The 13,252-nt window shown below is 42.6% G+C and overlaps 1 protein-coding gene across 4 annotated transcripts in view; it reads right to left on the minus strand.

Annotated features, from left to right (window-relative positions):
- FER (FER tyrosine kinase) overlaps nucleotides 1-13,252 on the minus strand; it is a 314,315-nt gene that overhangs the window by 138,691 nt on the left and 162,372 nt on the right. For all 4 annotated transcript variants that reach the window (XM_075602032.1, XM_075602017.1, XM_075602010.1 and 1 more), the window contains 2 exons: nucleotides 3,639-3,695; nucleotides 382-497 (listed from right to left, as the gene is read on the minus strand). In XM_075602032.1, coding sequence (XP_075458147.1) covers nucleotides 382-497; nucleotides 3,639-3,695 — 173 coding nt within the window. The remainder of the gene's footprint in view (nucleotides 1-381; nucleotides 498-3,638; nucleotides 3,696-13,252) is intronic.

Here is a 13,252-nt window from a genome sequence, read left to right on the forward strand (position 1 = left end):
AGGCTAGTGCCTGGATTTCTAGGGTTTGAAGCAATCCGTTTGGTATTTTTAGGCTTCCATTATCAAAGCCAACCAGACTGTTCAATTTAGCCATTTGACAAACACACTTTTTGTTTTTTTATGAAAATGACCATAATCACAGTGAAAGTATTAAAATATTCCTATATTCCAGTTCAAACTTGGAAGCCAAAAATGCATGTCCACCAACACTGCAAGTGCTAATAGTAAAGGTCAACGTTTTCTTTTTCAATCTTAATTACACTGCATACAGAAAAACATATTAAGACTATAACTAATAATGCTCATGGTCCATGTACAAAGGTTTTTTTTTTTTTGTTTTTTTTAAAGATAAAAGGAAAAACTGTATTCCTTTAAACCCACCTGGCTTCAGATAAGAATTTTATTTTCAGTTCCTGGGGAAGATCTTCTTTGCATGTTTTTACCGCAACTGGTGTTTTATCTTTTAATGCACCCTTAAATACTTCACCAAAATTGCCCTGGAATTACAAATAAATGAATGAATTAATAGTTTTACCACAGTTAAATATGAAGTAATCAGGTCGATTAATTCAAAAATAGTTGCACCAACGTGCAAAAAACATCAAAACTGCATTCGCCTTCTCACCCATGGAGTGATAAAACCCTCAAGAAGTAAGGATATGTGAAACCAGATTTTAAAGATTATTTTTTTTTATATATATTTAATCTAACCTGAGAAGACCGATGAAGAGAGACTTCTCAAGTAGAAGAGTGCTGTAATGGACGCAACAGGCACCAGAGAGGATAAATGACAAGGGAGATGAAGGTTGAAAAGAAATTGGTAAATTGAAAAGATAGTACAGAAAACAAATAACTTATTTCATACAGTGCTTTTATTCCAATGGGACTTAAAGTACTTCATAATTACAACACACACACACACACACACACACACACACACACACACACACACACACACACACACACCTCTCTATAGCTATCCCCCTCCCTGCCCTCTCTTTGTATTTTTAGGGATTTAAGTACTCAAAGGGCAACTCCTTCCTGGTAAGATTCATCCCGAGTCTCCATGTGCAACGGACACGGGACGCAGGGAGGTAAGAACAAGAATGTTGATCACTCCTGGTTGTAGTGCTATAAAAGACATTGAACAATGAAATGCCTTGCATTTTACAAGAAGCACAACTATCTGACACACAGGAATATAAATGGTATAATGATTATTCAGCTAGCAAAGCATGGTCTCATTCAATGTGGCCTTAGAAACAGAGAATGAATACCCTACTCTCCATCAGATAAGTGAGTCACTGATAAAGTAAATGAGTTAGAGACAAACAGGAGAGGCACTGAGAAATAAGTACAAGGAGAGTAAAGCCATAACTATGCTACAGAGAAAGACCGCAGCGATAAGGCAAGAGAGAGGAAAAAAAACTGACATTAGGTCATATAGGAAATGGATTGTTATATGGTATGAGCCATTTTAGTGCTGGGAGAAATTGACACAAGGTTATACTGTAGTTTGAATTTTTTTTAAATAGATGTAGCTTGATTATTGGGAGTCGTGAAGATGTATTGCAATTTAAAACGTGCGCTGGTCGTGGCTTCCAACATAATTTGGCAGTGTAGATCTGCCTATTTAATTTTTTAATGCCTAATGTTAATCACAGCAATACAAGCGGCTTCAGTTTTAATTGAATTAACACCTACAAAACACCAGTGATATTATGGGGAGATGTTCAGTAAATACACGCACACAAAAAAACAGCAGTATGAGAAGTATAGAATACTAGCTGATCTACCCGGCGTTGCCCGGGATTTAAATTTTTCCGCTCCCCCATCTCCCCGCTCCCAATTTCTTTCTCTGCTCCCCCTCTCTCTCTGCTACCCCGGTATGTATTACTGTGGGTGTGTATGTATTAGTGTGGGGGAGTATGGGTGTGTGTGAATGTGTGTGAATGTGTGTGAATGTGTGTGAATGTGTGTGAGTGTGTGTGAGTGTGTGTGAGTGTGAGTGTGTGAGTGTGAGTGTGAGTGTGAGTGTGTGTGTGTGTGTGTGTGTGTGTGTGTGTGTGTGTGTGTGTGTGTGTGTGTGTGTGTGTGTGTGTGTGTGTGTGTGTGTGTGTATTAGTGTGGATGTGTGTGGGGTGTGTGCATGTATTAGTGTTGATGTGCGTGGGGTGTGTGCATGTATTAGTGTGGATGTGTGTGAGGTGTGTGCATGTATTAGTGTGGATGTGTGTGGGGTGTGTGCATGTATTAGTGTTGATGTGCGTGGGGTGTGTGCATGTATTAGTGTGGATGTGTGTGAGGTGTGTGCATGTATTAGTGTGGATGTGTGCGTGCGTTAGTGTGGATGTGTGTGTGTATGTATTAGTGTGGGTGTGTATGTATTAGTGTGGGTGTGTGTGTAGTAGTGTGGATGTGTGTGTGGTGTATGCATGTATTAGTGTGGATGTGTGTGGGGTGTGTGCATGTATTAGTGTGGATGTGTGTGGGGTGTGTGCATGAATTAGTGTGGATGTGTGTGTGTATATATGTATTAGTGTGGATGTGTGTGTATGTATTAATGTGGATGTGTGTGTTGTGTGTGCATGTATTAGTGTGGGATGTGTGTGTATGTATTAGTGTGGATGTGTGTGGGGTGTGTGCATGTATTAGTGTGGATGTGTATGTGTGTGCGGGGTTAGTGTTGATGTGTGTGGGGTGTGTGCATGTATTAGTGTGGATGTGTGTATGTGTGTGGGGTTAGTGTGGATGTGTGTGTGTGTATGTGTCAGTGTGGATGGGTGTGTGCATGTCGTAGTGTGGCATGTGTGTACTGTATATGTATTGGTGTGGATGTGTGTGGGGTGTGTGCATGTATTAGTGTGGGATGTGTGCATGTATTAGTGTGGATGTGTGTGGGGTGGATGTGTGTGGGGTGTGTGCATGTATTAGTGTGGGATGTGTGTGCATGTATTCGTGTGTATGTGTGTGGGGTGTGTGCATGTATTGGTATGGGATGTGTGTGTGTGTTGTATTAGTGTGGTTGTGTGTGGTGTTGCATGTGTTAGTGTGTGATGTGTTCCTTCCTCTCATCAGCTTGCCACCTCTCACTCTGCAGCCCTCTTCTCTTCCCTAAACACATAGCCCCCCCTCTCACATATTCTCACCCTACTGGACTGGGGAGGGGATATGCTAAGGATGGTGTGACTGTCACACCCTCCGTAGGCGTGGCCGTGACGTCAGCCTACCCCGCAGGCCAATGAGGCGAGGGTGCAAACAGACAAACATTTTTTCACTCATATATATATATATATATATATATATATATATATATAGATGAAAATAAGGTTTGGTGTTTTCACAACTGGAGTGATTGTTAAGAAAACAATTTAACGTATTTGTAATGCCTTTTATGAAGACAATGCTTTTTTTTGTGCCCCAAAATAATGCTAGACAATTTGTGATCGATAATCCAAATGTATAAGTGAATACGTTTTGCCAGTTCCATTGCGTCTAATAACTCAACCCAGATATGCACATATTAAACTAGCATTGTAGTATCATTGAGTGTTATCTGATATGTACACAGTACCACACAATATATTTTTTTTAAATGAAGACAAAAACAGTTCTTTCTTGTGTGCTCAATTACTTACTTTCCCCAATAATTCTCCAAGCGTCACATCTTCATGATTGAGAATCCATTTTTTATCCTGCAAAAAGGTAAAAAAATAAAATAAAAATTTAAGGCCCATAAAATAATACAATTCTGGAAAGAGTTCTCAACTAGAAGGAAAAAGCATAGAAAATATGACAGTCCAACCACTCTATCGAAAGAACGTTAAGAGGCTGTAAAACAGATTTCCGAAATACTATGGCACAACAGGATATTAAAATCTACATGACAACAAATTCATATCACTGAGCTAAGCCTCCAGCTTGGTAGCATATTTATAAACAAAGCACAGCACGTACGGTTTCATAATGCTCAGGATATGATGTCTTCTGCTTTTGGCTCCTAAAACTACTTATGTGATATAACAGATAAAGAAGCTGCATTTGGGAAAATGTATTCACATGCTTATCAAACTTTTAATTTAGGTTTTGAACAAACTGAATGATTGCACTTTGTGTGTTTTGGCATAAAAATAGCCTGTTTATTTTGAGTTTTAACAAATAGTGATTAATAGTGGCATGGCCAATTTGAGTGTCATATATTTAAAAAAAAAATAGATCGTTAATACAACATGAAATCTTAAATCCATTTACAAGTGAAAGGAACTGTGGGATAAAAATGGAGTTGGGAAAAAAAAAAACACTGTTTGCATATATTGTATTTAGAATTTAAAATTTTCCATTACTTAATATATATCAAACAATACTGTATATGCAGAATAATGCCTAAACAATGTTCAGTCAATTAACAAAATCTCCAAACCAAAGTGGAAGTGCTGTTATTCCGTCTGTAAATAACTCTATATTTTTATTTTTTTAGAAATGTGATATAGAAATCCCAAAAATCAGCATTCACTCTAGTATTTGCTGTATACATAAATGGATACAAATAAAAAAATGTGTCTGAGCACATAGTGGCCAACTCCAGTCCTGAAGGGCCACCAACAGGTCAGGTTTTACGAATATACCTGCTTCAGCACAGGTAGCTCAGTCAGTCAAAGACTATGCCACGGATTGAGCAACCTATACTGAAGCCGGGATATCCTTAAAATCTGACCTGTTGGTGGCCCTTGAGGACAGGAGTTGCCCGCCCCCGCCATAGTTGAACTTTCATCAGCACACCGAACGAAAGAAACGTGTTTTAACACTGTACCACAGAGAAATGAGGCTTGAAAATATATCATGACTCCTGAGGAAGAAAACGAGTGAAACGCGTAGAGTCAGAGTGTTAGTTTGGGAGAACTGGACCTTGGAAGCACGGGCATTCGGAGCTGTACCCAGAGGCAAGATATCCTTCCGCCCACACGTGACGTCGTCCGGAAGTGACGTATGCGGAACGGTTAGCCGAGACGCGAGCGGGATACATAGCTGTTTCTACCGGCGCAGTGCTCCATGATATCGGCGGTTCTCTCCAATTAATTTTTTAATATGGAAAATGTGAGTTTGTTACTCTTTATCTTATATCTTTGAATATATCTGGTGAAACATTACACACTATTGTGGCATCTTTCTCTCATTGTATATCTGACGACTACAAACCATACATACTGAGGGATACACCATCTCTCTGCAAAAGGGCTTCAGTCAGAGAGAGAAGTATCTCTGACACACTCTCTTTATCTGGAAGTATTGAGTGCAATCTCATCAGAGCTTTATTGTTTATCCAATCACTGGCATATACCATCTGCACTATTTTGCTTTCTCCCATTTCACATATCATTGGATACATTCAGTGCTCCTCCTCCCAAAGAAGAAATCCGTTACCCTTGGGCAAAACAGTCCCACTTGGATGTTGAGCAGCTTTATTTTTCATTCTATATATTGTTTCATTATCACTTCTCACTATGGGTTGGTGAAAGATATTGATTGATCACGCATTTAAACTTTATTCACTTTGCACTTTATTACATTTATTTAATATCACCTTTGTATCACGTTAGAAGCGCCCAGTTCACTCCCCTTTTCCTTTTGTGGAAAATATATGTCACATGAGATTTGGAAGGAAAGATTTTTTGGTGCTGAGGACATTGTATGAAAATAAACTTGTCAGAACTCAAACAAACTAAAAAGAAAATAAGCCTGAGTAGTACATGATCTATGTCCGATGCTCACCATTTTCCTATGCCTCTCTAAATAATACACCAAGTACAATATAAACCCTATGTCACATATATGTGATTGGACATCAAATTAAATAATAATGCCAATATAAAAATTCTTAATATCTATGCCCCTATTGGGGAAAATCATACGGTTTGACAATTTGGCAACTAACATTGCTAGTTATGGAACATGTGATTTTAAATTAGGAGGTTTTATGGAGCAAGAGGAGGACCGAGGCAGGTTGTACTTGATGCTTCAATTATAATCAGGTGCATCAGTGTTCGGATAAGTCATTTCCATCTCTGTGTATTGAAAAGAACTAAGTTTCTATCCAACAGGAAGGAACATGTTAAACATTAAGATTTCTTCAGATGTACTAAAGGATTTCACAGTGAAATACAGTACAACCATCCTCGCACTGATGAGACACAAAAGGTCGAAACGGTTGTCTGCGAGTAGGTTTACTGGCCATGCACTTTGTTAACCCAGGCTGTGTTGAAATGCTGCGTTATGCTGAGTCCCCAGTCTTCACTGTGACACGCGCGCCCGGCGGGGGGGGGCGGCTCGTGCACAGCGCTATACCGCGATCTGCGGTCTGGGGGGAGAGGGAAGGTTTACGACGGGAGGGGGCGTGGCTGTGGGTTTGCGGGGCGTGGCCATGAAGCCCTGCGGCTGGTTCGCCCTTATTGGCTGAACCGCCGGCGGGGGCGTGGCCACGCCCCAGTCGTAGATGTCGAGGTCAAATTCCCCTGCCTCCCTGAAAACCTGTCGCGCACCGCTGGGGAAAGGTGCGCGACAAGGTAGGGACTGGGACCGGCCGGACTGGAGGGGCGGGGCTTGATAGCACAGCACACGCCGAGCCGTGCGCTGGGGGTGACTGGGACCGCAGCCTAATGCAGCAGGCATGAGCTTACAGGCGTTCATGTTAAAATGGATAAGAAGCAAAAGGTGACAGTGTGCGCTCATTTGCATGTTATTACCCATAATACCTGGCTGCAGTGGAAGCACTGCATGCTAAGAGATAATGGGGAAAGGCATGGTTGCAGACCTATCTGAGGCATGTGAATGTGCTCACAAGTGATGGTTATATATTATAAAGCTTTCTTACTCCCCAAGCTTTGCTTTAGTTAGATCAGTACTCTAAGCCAGATGCTCATACCTTGTATTAGAAAAATCCATTATTTGCCCTGCCTCTATATATTTCTCCTTCATCATTGTTACATATAAAGGTCAAACTCACACGCAATATTTATTGCCTCCCACAAAGGCTTTATTGGATTTAGTTAAATGTTTTTATCCTATGTCTCCGAACTCATTACAACTAACTATATGGGATAATCTTTTATTTTAAAATGGTGTGGGGGTGGGGGGGGGGGGGGGGGGGGTTGGGGGGAATCCGTTTTTAGTCTAGGTTGGTAAAGGAAGGTATTTTATACTTGAGGGATATAGTTTGTCAAGGTCAATTTTAAGCTTTTGATTCTTCACAAGTAATTTCTTGTTTGAACTCTTCACAGATTTTCAATTACAGTATTAGAGGTTGCACAAATGTATTAAGACGTTTCCTAACCGTCATATACCAAATCCCATCTTCGTCATAATTCTAAATTTGTGTTCAATGCAAACAAAATCTCATGTTGGGCCTTATACATTTATAAATGTTTTATTAGACACGGTCATATTGGCAGTGGCAGATTTCCCATAAGGCGCAGGCCTAGGGCAGCAAAATATGGGGGCTGCAAAAATTTCACCCTCATATTTTTTTACCTTGCTCTCGGGCCTATCAGACCTAATGGGAAGGCACTTGCCTGTGTCGGACGCCTCCTTGCTGCCGCCCTCCTGCTCATTTTGGAATCCCAGCGGCAAATGACGCACGCAACATCACCATTTTAGCGTTACACCACATCTACCCTATTCCTATTAATATATGGGAAAGGCTCTTTATTTATGTTGATCTAATCAAAACTTTTAAAATCGGAGTGTCTCAGTTTCTTCTTTCTGCATAAAGTTGCCTGGACTTCCACCCAACTTTATCTAACTGGTTCTGCGGACTTATCTATGTTTGTCTTGTAACAATGAAATTGGTTCGTCTTATTTGCTATTACCCTAACACATTAAAATTTTGGCAATTAATTTGGCGTAAAATGTTATCTTTCACAGAATGACACATTCTGCTAAAACTTGAATACGTTATTTATAAATCAATCATTTTAACTCCAGATATCTGTGTCCCTTGTTTAAAAAATATGTTGATAGTCTAATTTTGCTAGGATTTTTTTTTTAAATTATTAATTCGAAAGACCATTCTTTTCTCTTAAGCGCTGGTTGGTGGAAATGAGTGCTTTTAGTTATAAAATGCCAAGGTTGTTGGGCATGCCAGTTTAAACAAGTCTCAAAACATTTTGGAAATGGAATGACAGCAAAACATTTCCCATAAAACAATTTGTCAACTGCAGGACCACAGGGGTTATTTACCAGGTGGTCTGCGTGTGCGGCAAAAAGTAAGTGGGGAAAATGTGCCGCCAGTTGTGCAGAAGAGTTTTAGAGCACATTGGAAATATCCGCAATAATTCCGATAAACCGGTGGCCAAACATTTAAATGCATGGAGGTGACATGAGGAACCTCAAATTTCAGGGGATAGACCATCTCCCAGAAAGCATAAGACGAGGTACTTGGAAAAACGATCTCCTTCAAAAAGAAGAGGCTCGTTGGATATATACACTAGGCACTTTATTCCCTCAGGGTTTGAACGAGTGGTTCATGCTCTCCCCCATTATTTAGCCTCATTTGTCGCTGTATTGAATCTTTCAGGGTTTTAACCTGTACAAGGGTACAATTTGGTTCTTTATGATATCTATACCCACAGGGTGACAAAGATGATACTTGATTTGACATAATTTACTCTTTGTATGTGCCTCCATTCATAAAAAGACATTGATAGCAACCTTTCCAACAAGATCAAAATCTAGTTCCAACATATTATTTAATTTAACCCTATACACTATTCTCCTAAGGGGTTTACAAAACATACCCTAGGGTCCGCAAAATATTTGTTATGCACTAACTATCTGCCTATTCAAAGCGCATCAAAACAAGACAAACTAAAGGATCTGTATACGTACATATTCTATCCACATGAAGGGACTGCACCTTCATCGCACCAATCCATCACCATAGCAACCGACGGCTACAAAACCGCACTGGCGTCAGAAAGGCGGGGCTACCTTGACAAAGTGTCATTGTACGCGAAATGTACGTCGGTGGATGTCACACGTTACTTTCTGGTATCAGCAGGATCAACAAATAGGTTTTTCGCAACAAACTTAGCCATTTGAATCAGCGCAGCGGGATTCGCTACACTGTCTCTATTACGGAGTATCTGGCACTATATCTTAACTACCCAAGCAAAAATCCACGCCAGAGTGGGGCTGTTCTTGTGAACTGTGACAGTGCCTGCGCACTATAGGCAGGCACTCTCCCTTCCTCACTAAGCTCCAGTCGTGCATTTTATTTCACAAACACCATATTTGGTTTCTAACAGACACCATCTTTGATAGCTAGCTTTGGATCAGCATTTGTAATTATAATGAACAGGTGTTCATGAATTCCACTAGCAACTATTTGCTTCACAAGAGATAATAATCTCTATTAATTTAGTTTATGATCAGCATGTTCCCCAGTTTATGATCATGGAGGTTCCCCGGGCCTCTGAAAGGCTGGCCAATCAGAAGAACACAGAGGCCCCTAAGTAACGGACATACCACCTGAAGCACGATGGCGGTCCCCCCAAAGGGAACAACGAACTATAAAAGCAGCCCCGAAGCAAGTAAACCCCATCAACCACCGATCCGACTATGGAACCTATTCTACAAACTTGCCCCCCCTTCCTCCCTGAAGCTTCGCCCGCACCTCCAATCCCACTACCCAGCAATTAACCAACGCAGGAGGAAAAGCTCTCACTACTCATCTCATCGGAGCGCCAGAAGGTATCCTGGTCGACCGCGTCCAGGCCGGTGAGCGTTCAATCGAAGTCCTGCCCGAGGTAGCGAGCTGATTGACCCGGCAAGCCCCCCCGAGGAGGACAAGCACCACCTTGACCTACGGAGTGAACTGAGGTCCTGTTGACACCCTCCACGGGCGCAGTAAGCGAAGCCAACCGACGCACCTGCAACACGTCTGCACGAACAGAGGACGCAGCCCCCTGTATGAACAGAAGGGGTAGACCCCCTGTCCTCCTTCATATCCCCCCCCCCTCTCACAGGACGATGGGACGCAGTGACAGGCCTGCCACTTCACGGCCCGAGGAGCCCAGGTCGTATGAACCCTTCTTTTTCCCAGTCCCCCCCGGACTTCTGTCAATATGCTCTTTAAAGCAGCCTAGCAGGTGAAAGTTAGCCAATTTAGAAAGAGCAATGAATATACTGTTTATCCAGGATGTACCCGCAACCCCTATACCACTCCCTTACATACCCCCCCTCACTCCCCTCCCCCCCATGCTCCCCTTCCCCCCCAATCCCCTCCCACCCCCCCCGCTACCTGCCCATCCTCACTCCCGATCCCCCCGTTTTTTATTGTCAAGCCTTAAGCAACAATCAAAAGCAAAATGCAAATGTGGTAAGGTAGAAACCGAATGATCATAACAAAGAACAAGGTGGTAATGCAGATACTAGCAAATGGACTATGCAGAAATAAGATATAAGCAGAAGACAATTAGTAAATGCAAATGATATATGTAAGATGCCAATTGCTCATGTAAGAAATAGAGTTGATAAGCAGATAAAAGCAAATGTACCCCCTAGCAATAGGATATATGTATCGGATGATAAGAAAATGCAAATGTCATATGATAAATGCCAAATGTTGTGTTTTTCCGTACAAGTTGTCAAAAAGAGAAGAGACAAAGGGTTAATACAAAAAAAATGTCTACCCAGCCCACATGGGCTCCTAAATAAGACAAGCCAGATAGGCATCCACCCCTTGACAAGTGGTTCCTTCCCCCTCCCCCCATGCCCACCCCCCTCTCTCCCCCCCCTCCCCCCTCCCCTCCCTCCCCCCCCCCCCCCAAATGACAAGATACATGAAAAGACAGAAAGGGAACAACACGATCCCGAGCTAAGACAAACCAGACAGACATCCTTATCCTGTCCAGAGACTGCCCCCACCTCCCCTCCCCCCCCTTTTGCCACCTCTCCCTCCCCCCCACCCCCCCTCCCCTCCCACCCACCTCTCCCCTGCCCCTTCCCCCCTCCCCCCATCTCCCCTCCCCTTCCTCCCCCCATCCCCCCCCTTCTTCCCCCCCCCCCCAACCCCCCTCCCCCGTCCTATCCCTCCGTCTTGAAGAGGAACGACGCACCTCTATAGCGGAGAAGTGGAAAATAGCATCTAGAGGAGACGGGGCTAATTCCGGGCCCAGAGTATCCAAAAAGCGGGTTGATAAATATTGAACGCCCACAACATAACAATATAGACTATATAAATGTTGACCGACAAAATAGAGGTCTTAAAAAAAGGTTTTGTTTCTTCCAAAGGTTTATGTGATGATGTTTAGAAATGTTTATAGGACACCACACTAAGCGGTCTCCATAGAAGTGGTTTTAAGTAAGTTTTCACACAGAGGGTGTGGGACCCTCTTTCCAGTAAACCCCCGTACCTCTCTCGCCCACAGGGGAGAGGCCTACTTTCTAGGGCCATCTGAAGGCCCAACGACCCCCACCCTTCCTATTGTGTCTCCCTCCCCCCCCCCCCCCACTCACCTACACAAATTCACCTAGGGCTCACAGGACTAGTAGCCCTCACTGTGGGAATACAGAGGGCTCCGAAAAACAAGCACGACACAAAATGACAGACATAAAATTAATCACGCTTAACGTAAAGGGACTAAACTCAAATATAAAAAGAAAACTAGCGCTTCAGGAACTCAAAAAAACAAAAAGGGACATCGTTTTCCTGCAAGAAACACACTTTAACTCACCAGTTCCCCCAAATACATTCAAGAGACTGTTCCCACAGGCTTTCTACGCATCCTCCCAGAGTAAAAAGAAAGGAGTAGCTATCCTAATAAGGAACAATGTCCCCTTCGCCCTAACTCACATTCAATCAGACCCAGAGGGAAGATTCCTGGTGCTCCGGGGTACTCTAGCAGGTTCTCCCATAACATTGGTGAACATATACGCCCCCAATGAAAATCAAACCCAGTTCCTCAAAAAAGTACTGGACTCCCTGGAACAGCAGGCACTCTCTTCCTTAATTATAGGAGGAGACTTTAACATGGTCGCCTCACACACACACAAGATAAAACGAAAACTCCAAAAGACCTACCCAATGCAACTCAAGGCACATCTTACATGATTCAATCACAAAAAAAAGCAAAAAAATTCAGGGAAATAATAGAAGAATTCTCCCTGGTTGATGTGTAGAGAGCTCAGAACCAGGGTCAAAGGGATTACACCTTCTTCTCCGCCCCTCATCAGTCCTACTTGAGGTTAGACTATTTTCTGGGTACCAACAACATACTCCAGGCTTTCTCCCACTCCAATATCGGCCCAATTACCTGGTCTGACCACGCACCAGTGGAACTCACCCTCACCCTACCCTTTGTCAAAAACAATCCCTACAAATGGAAGTTGAATGATTCCCTACTCAACTGCCCAGAGACAGAGACAAATATAAGACGCAAACTCTCCTCCTTTTTCCAGATAAACGCAGGTACGGTCTCGGCCCCGGCTATGCTTTGGGAGGCACACAAGGCCTCAATTAGAGGAGAATTAATCTCGATATCGGCCTATAAGAAAAAACAAAAAGCTAAACTCCAAACTGAACTAACAGATAAAATCAAACACCTAGAGCAGCAACACAAAACAACAGCATCCAAAAAAATACTAAAGCAATTAAACCAAACGCGAGCAGCTCTCAAACAAACACAATTAGAGGAAGTAGAAATGGCCCTAAGATGGACAAAACAAAAATTCTTTGATAAAGGAAACAAAGCCGATAAGCTTTTAGCCTCGAAACTTAAATATCCAAAATCCGCACAAAATCAGGGAAAATCACATATGACGAAAAAGAAATAGCACAAGAATTAGCTGACTACTACTCAACTGTATAACCTACATATTCAGGGCCAAAATCCGACCCCCTTAGACACAATCTCAAAATACCTGGAGGAATGCTCCCTCCCCTCCCTTTCACAGACCGAACTAGATAAACTAAATAAAGACATTACCCTAGAAGAACTAACCGAAGCCATTAGCTCCCTCAAACCGGCAAAAACTCCTGGCCCGGACGGATTTTCTAACACTTACTATAAGACATTCATGCTGACCCTGTCCCCTTACTTGCTTGACATGTTCAACTCTTTCTTACAAGGAGAGCCAATCCCCGCTACCATCACTGCAGCAAATTTAGCCATTATCCACAAGGAGGGTCGAGACCCGCTCCTTTGTGGCAACTACAGGCCAATATCCCTACTTAACTCAGATCTCAAAATTTACAGCA

This window comes from Ascaphus truei, chromosome 1, assembly GCF_040206685.1.
Source record: "Ascaphus truei isolate aAscTru1 chromosome 1, aAscTru1.hap1, whole genome shotgun sequence".
Classification (NCBI taxonomy): domain Eukaryota; kingdom Metazoa; phylum Chordata; class Amphibia; order Anura; family Ascaphidae; genus Ascaphus; species Ascaphus truei.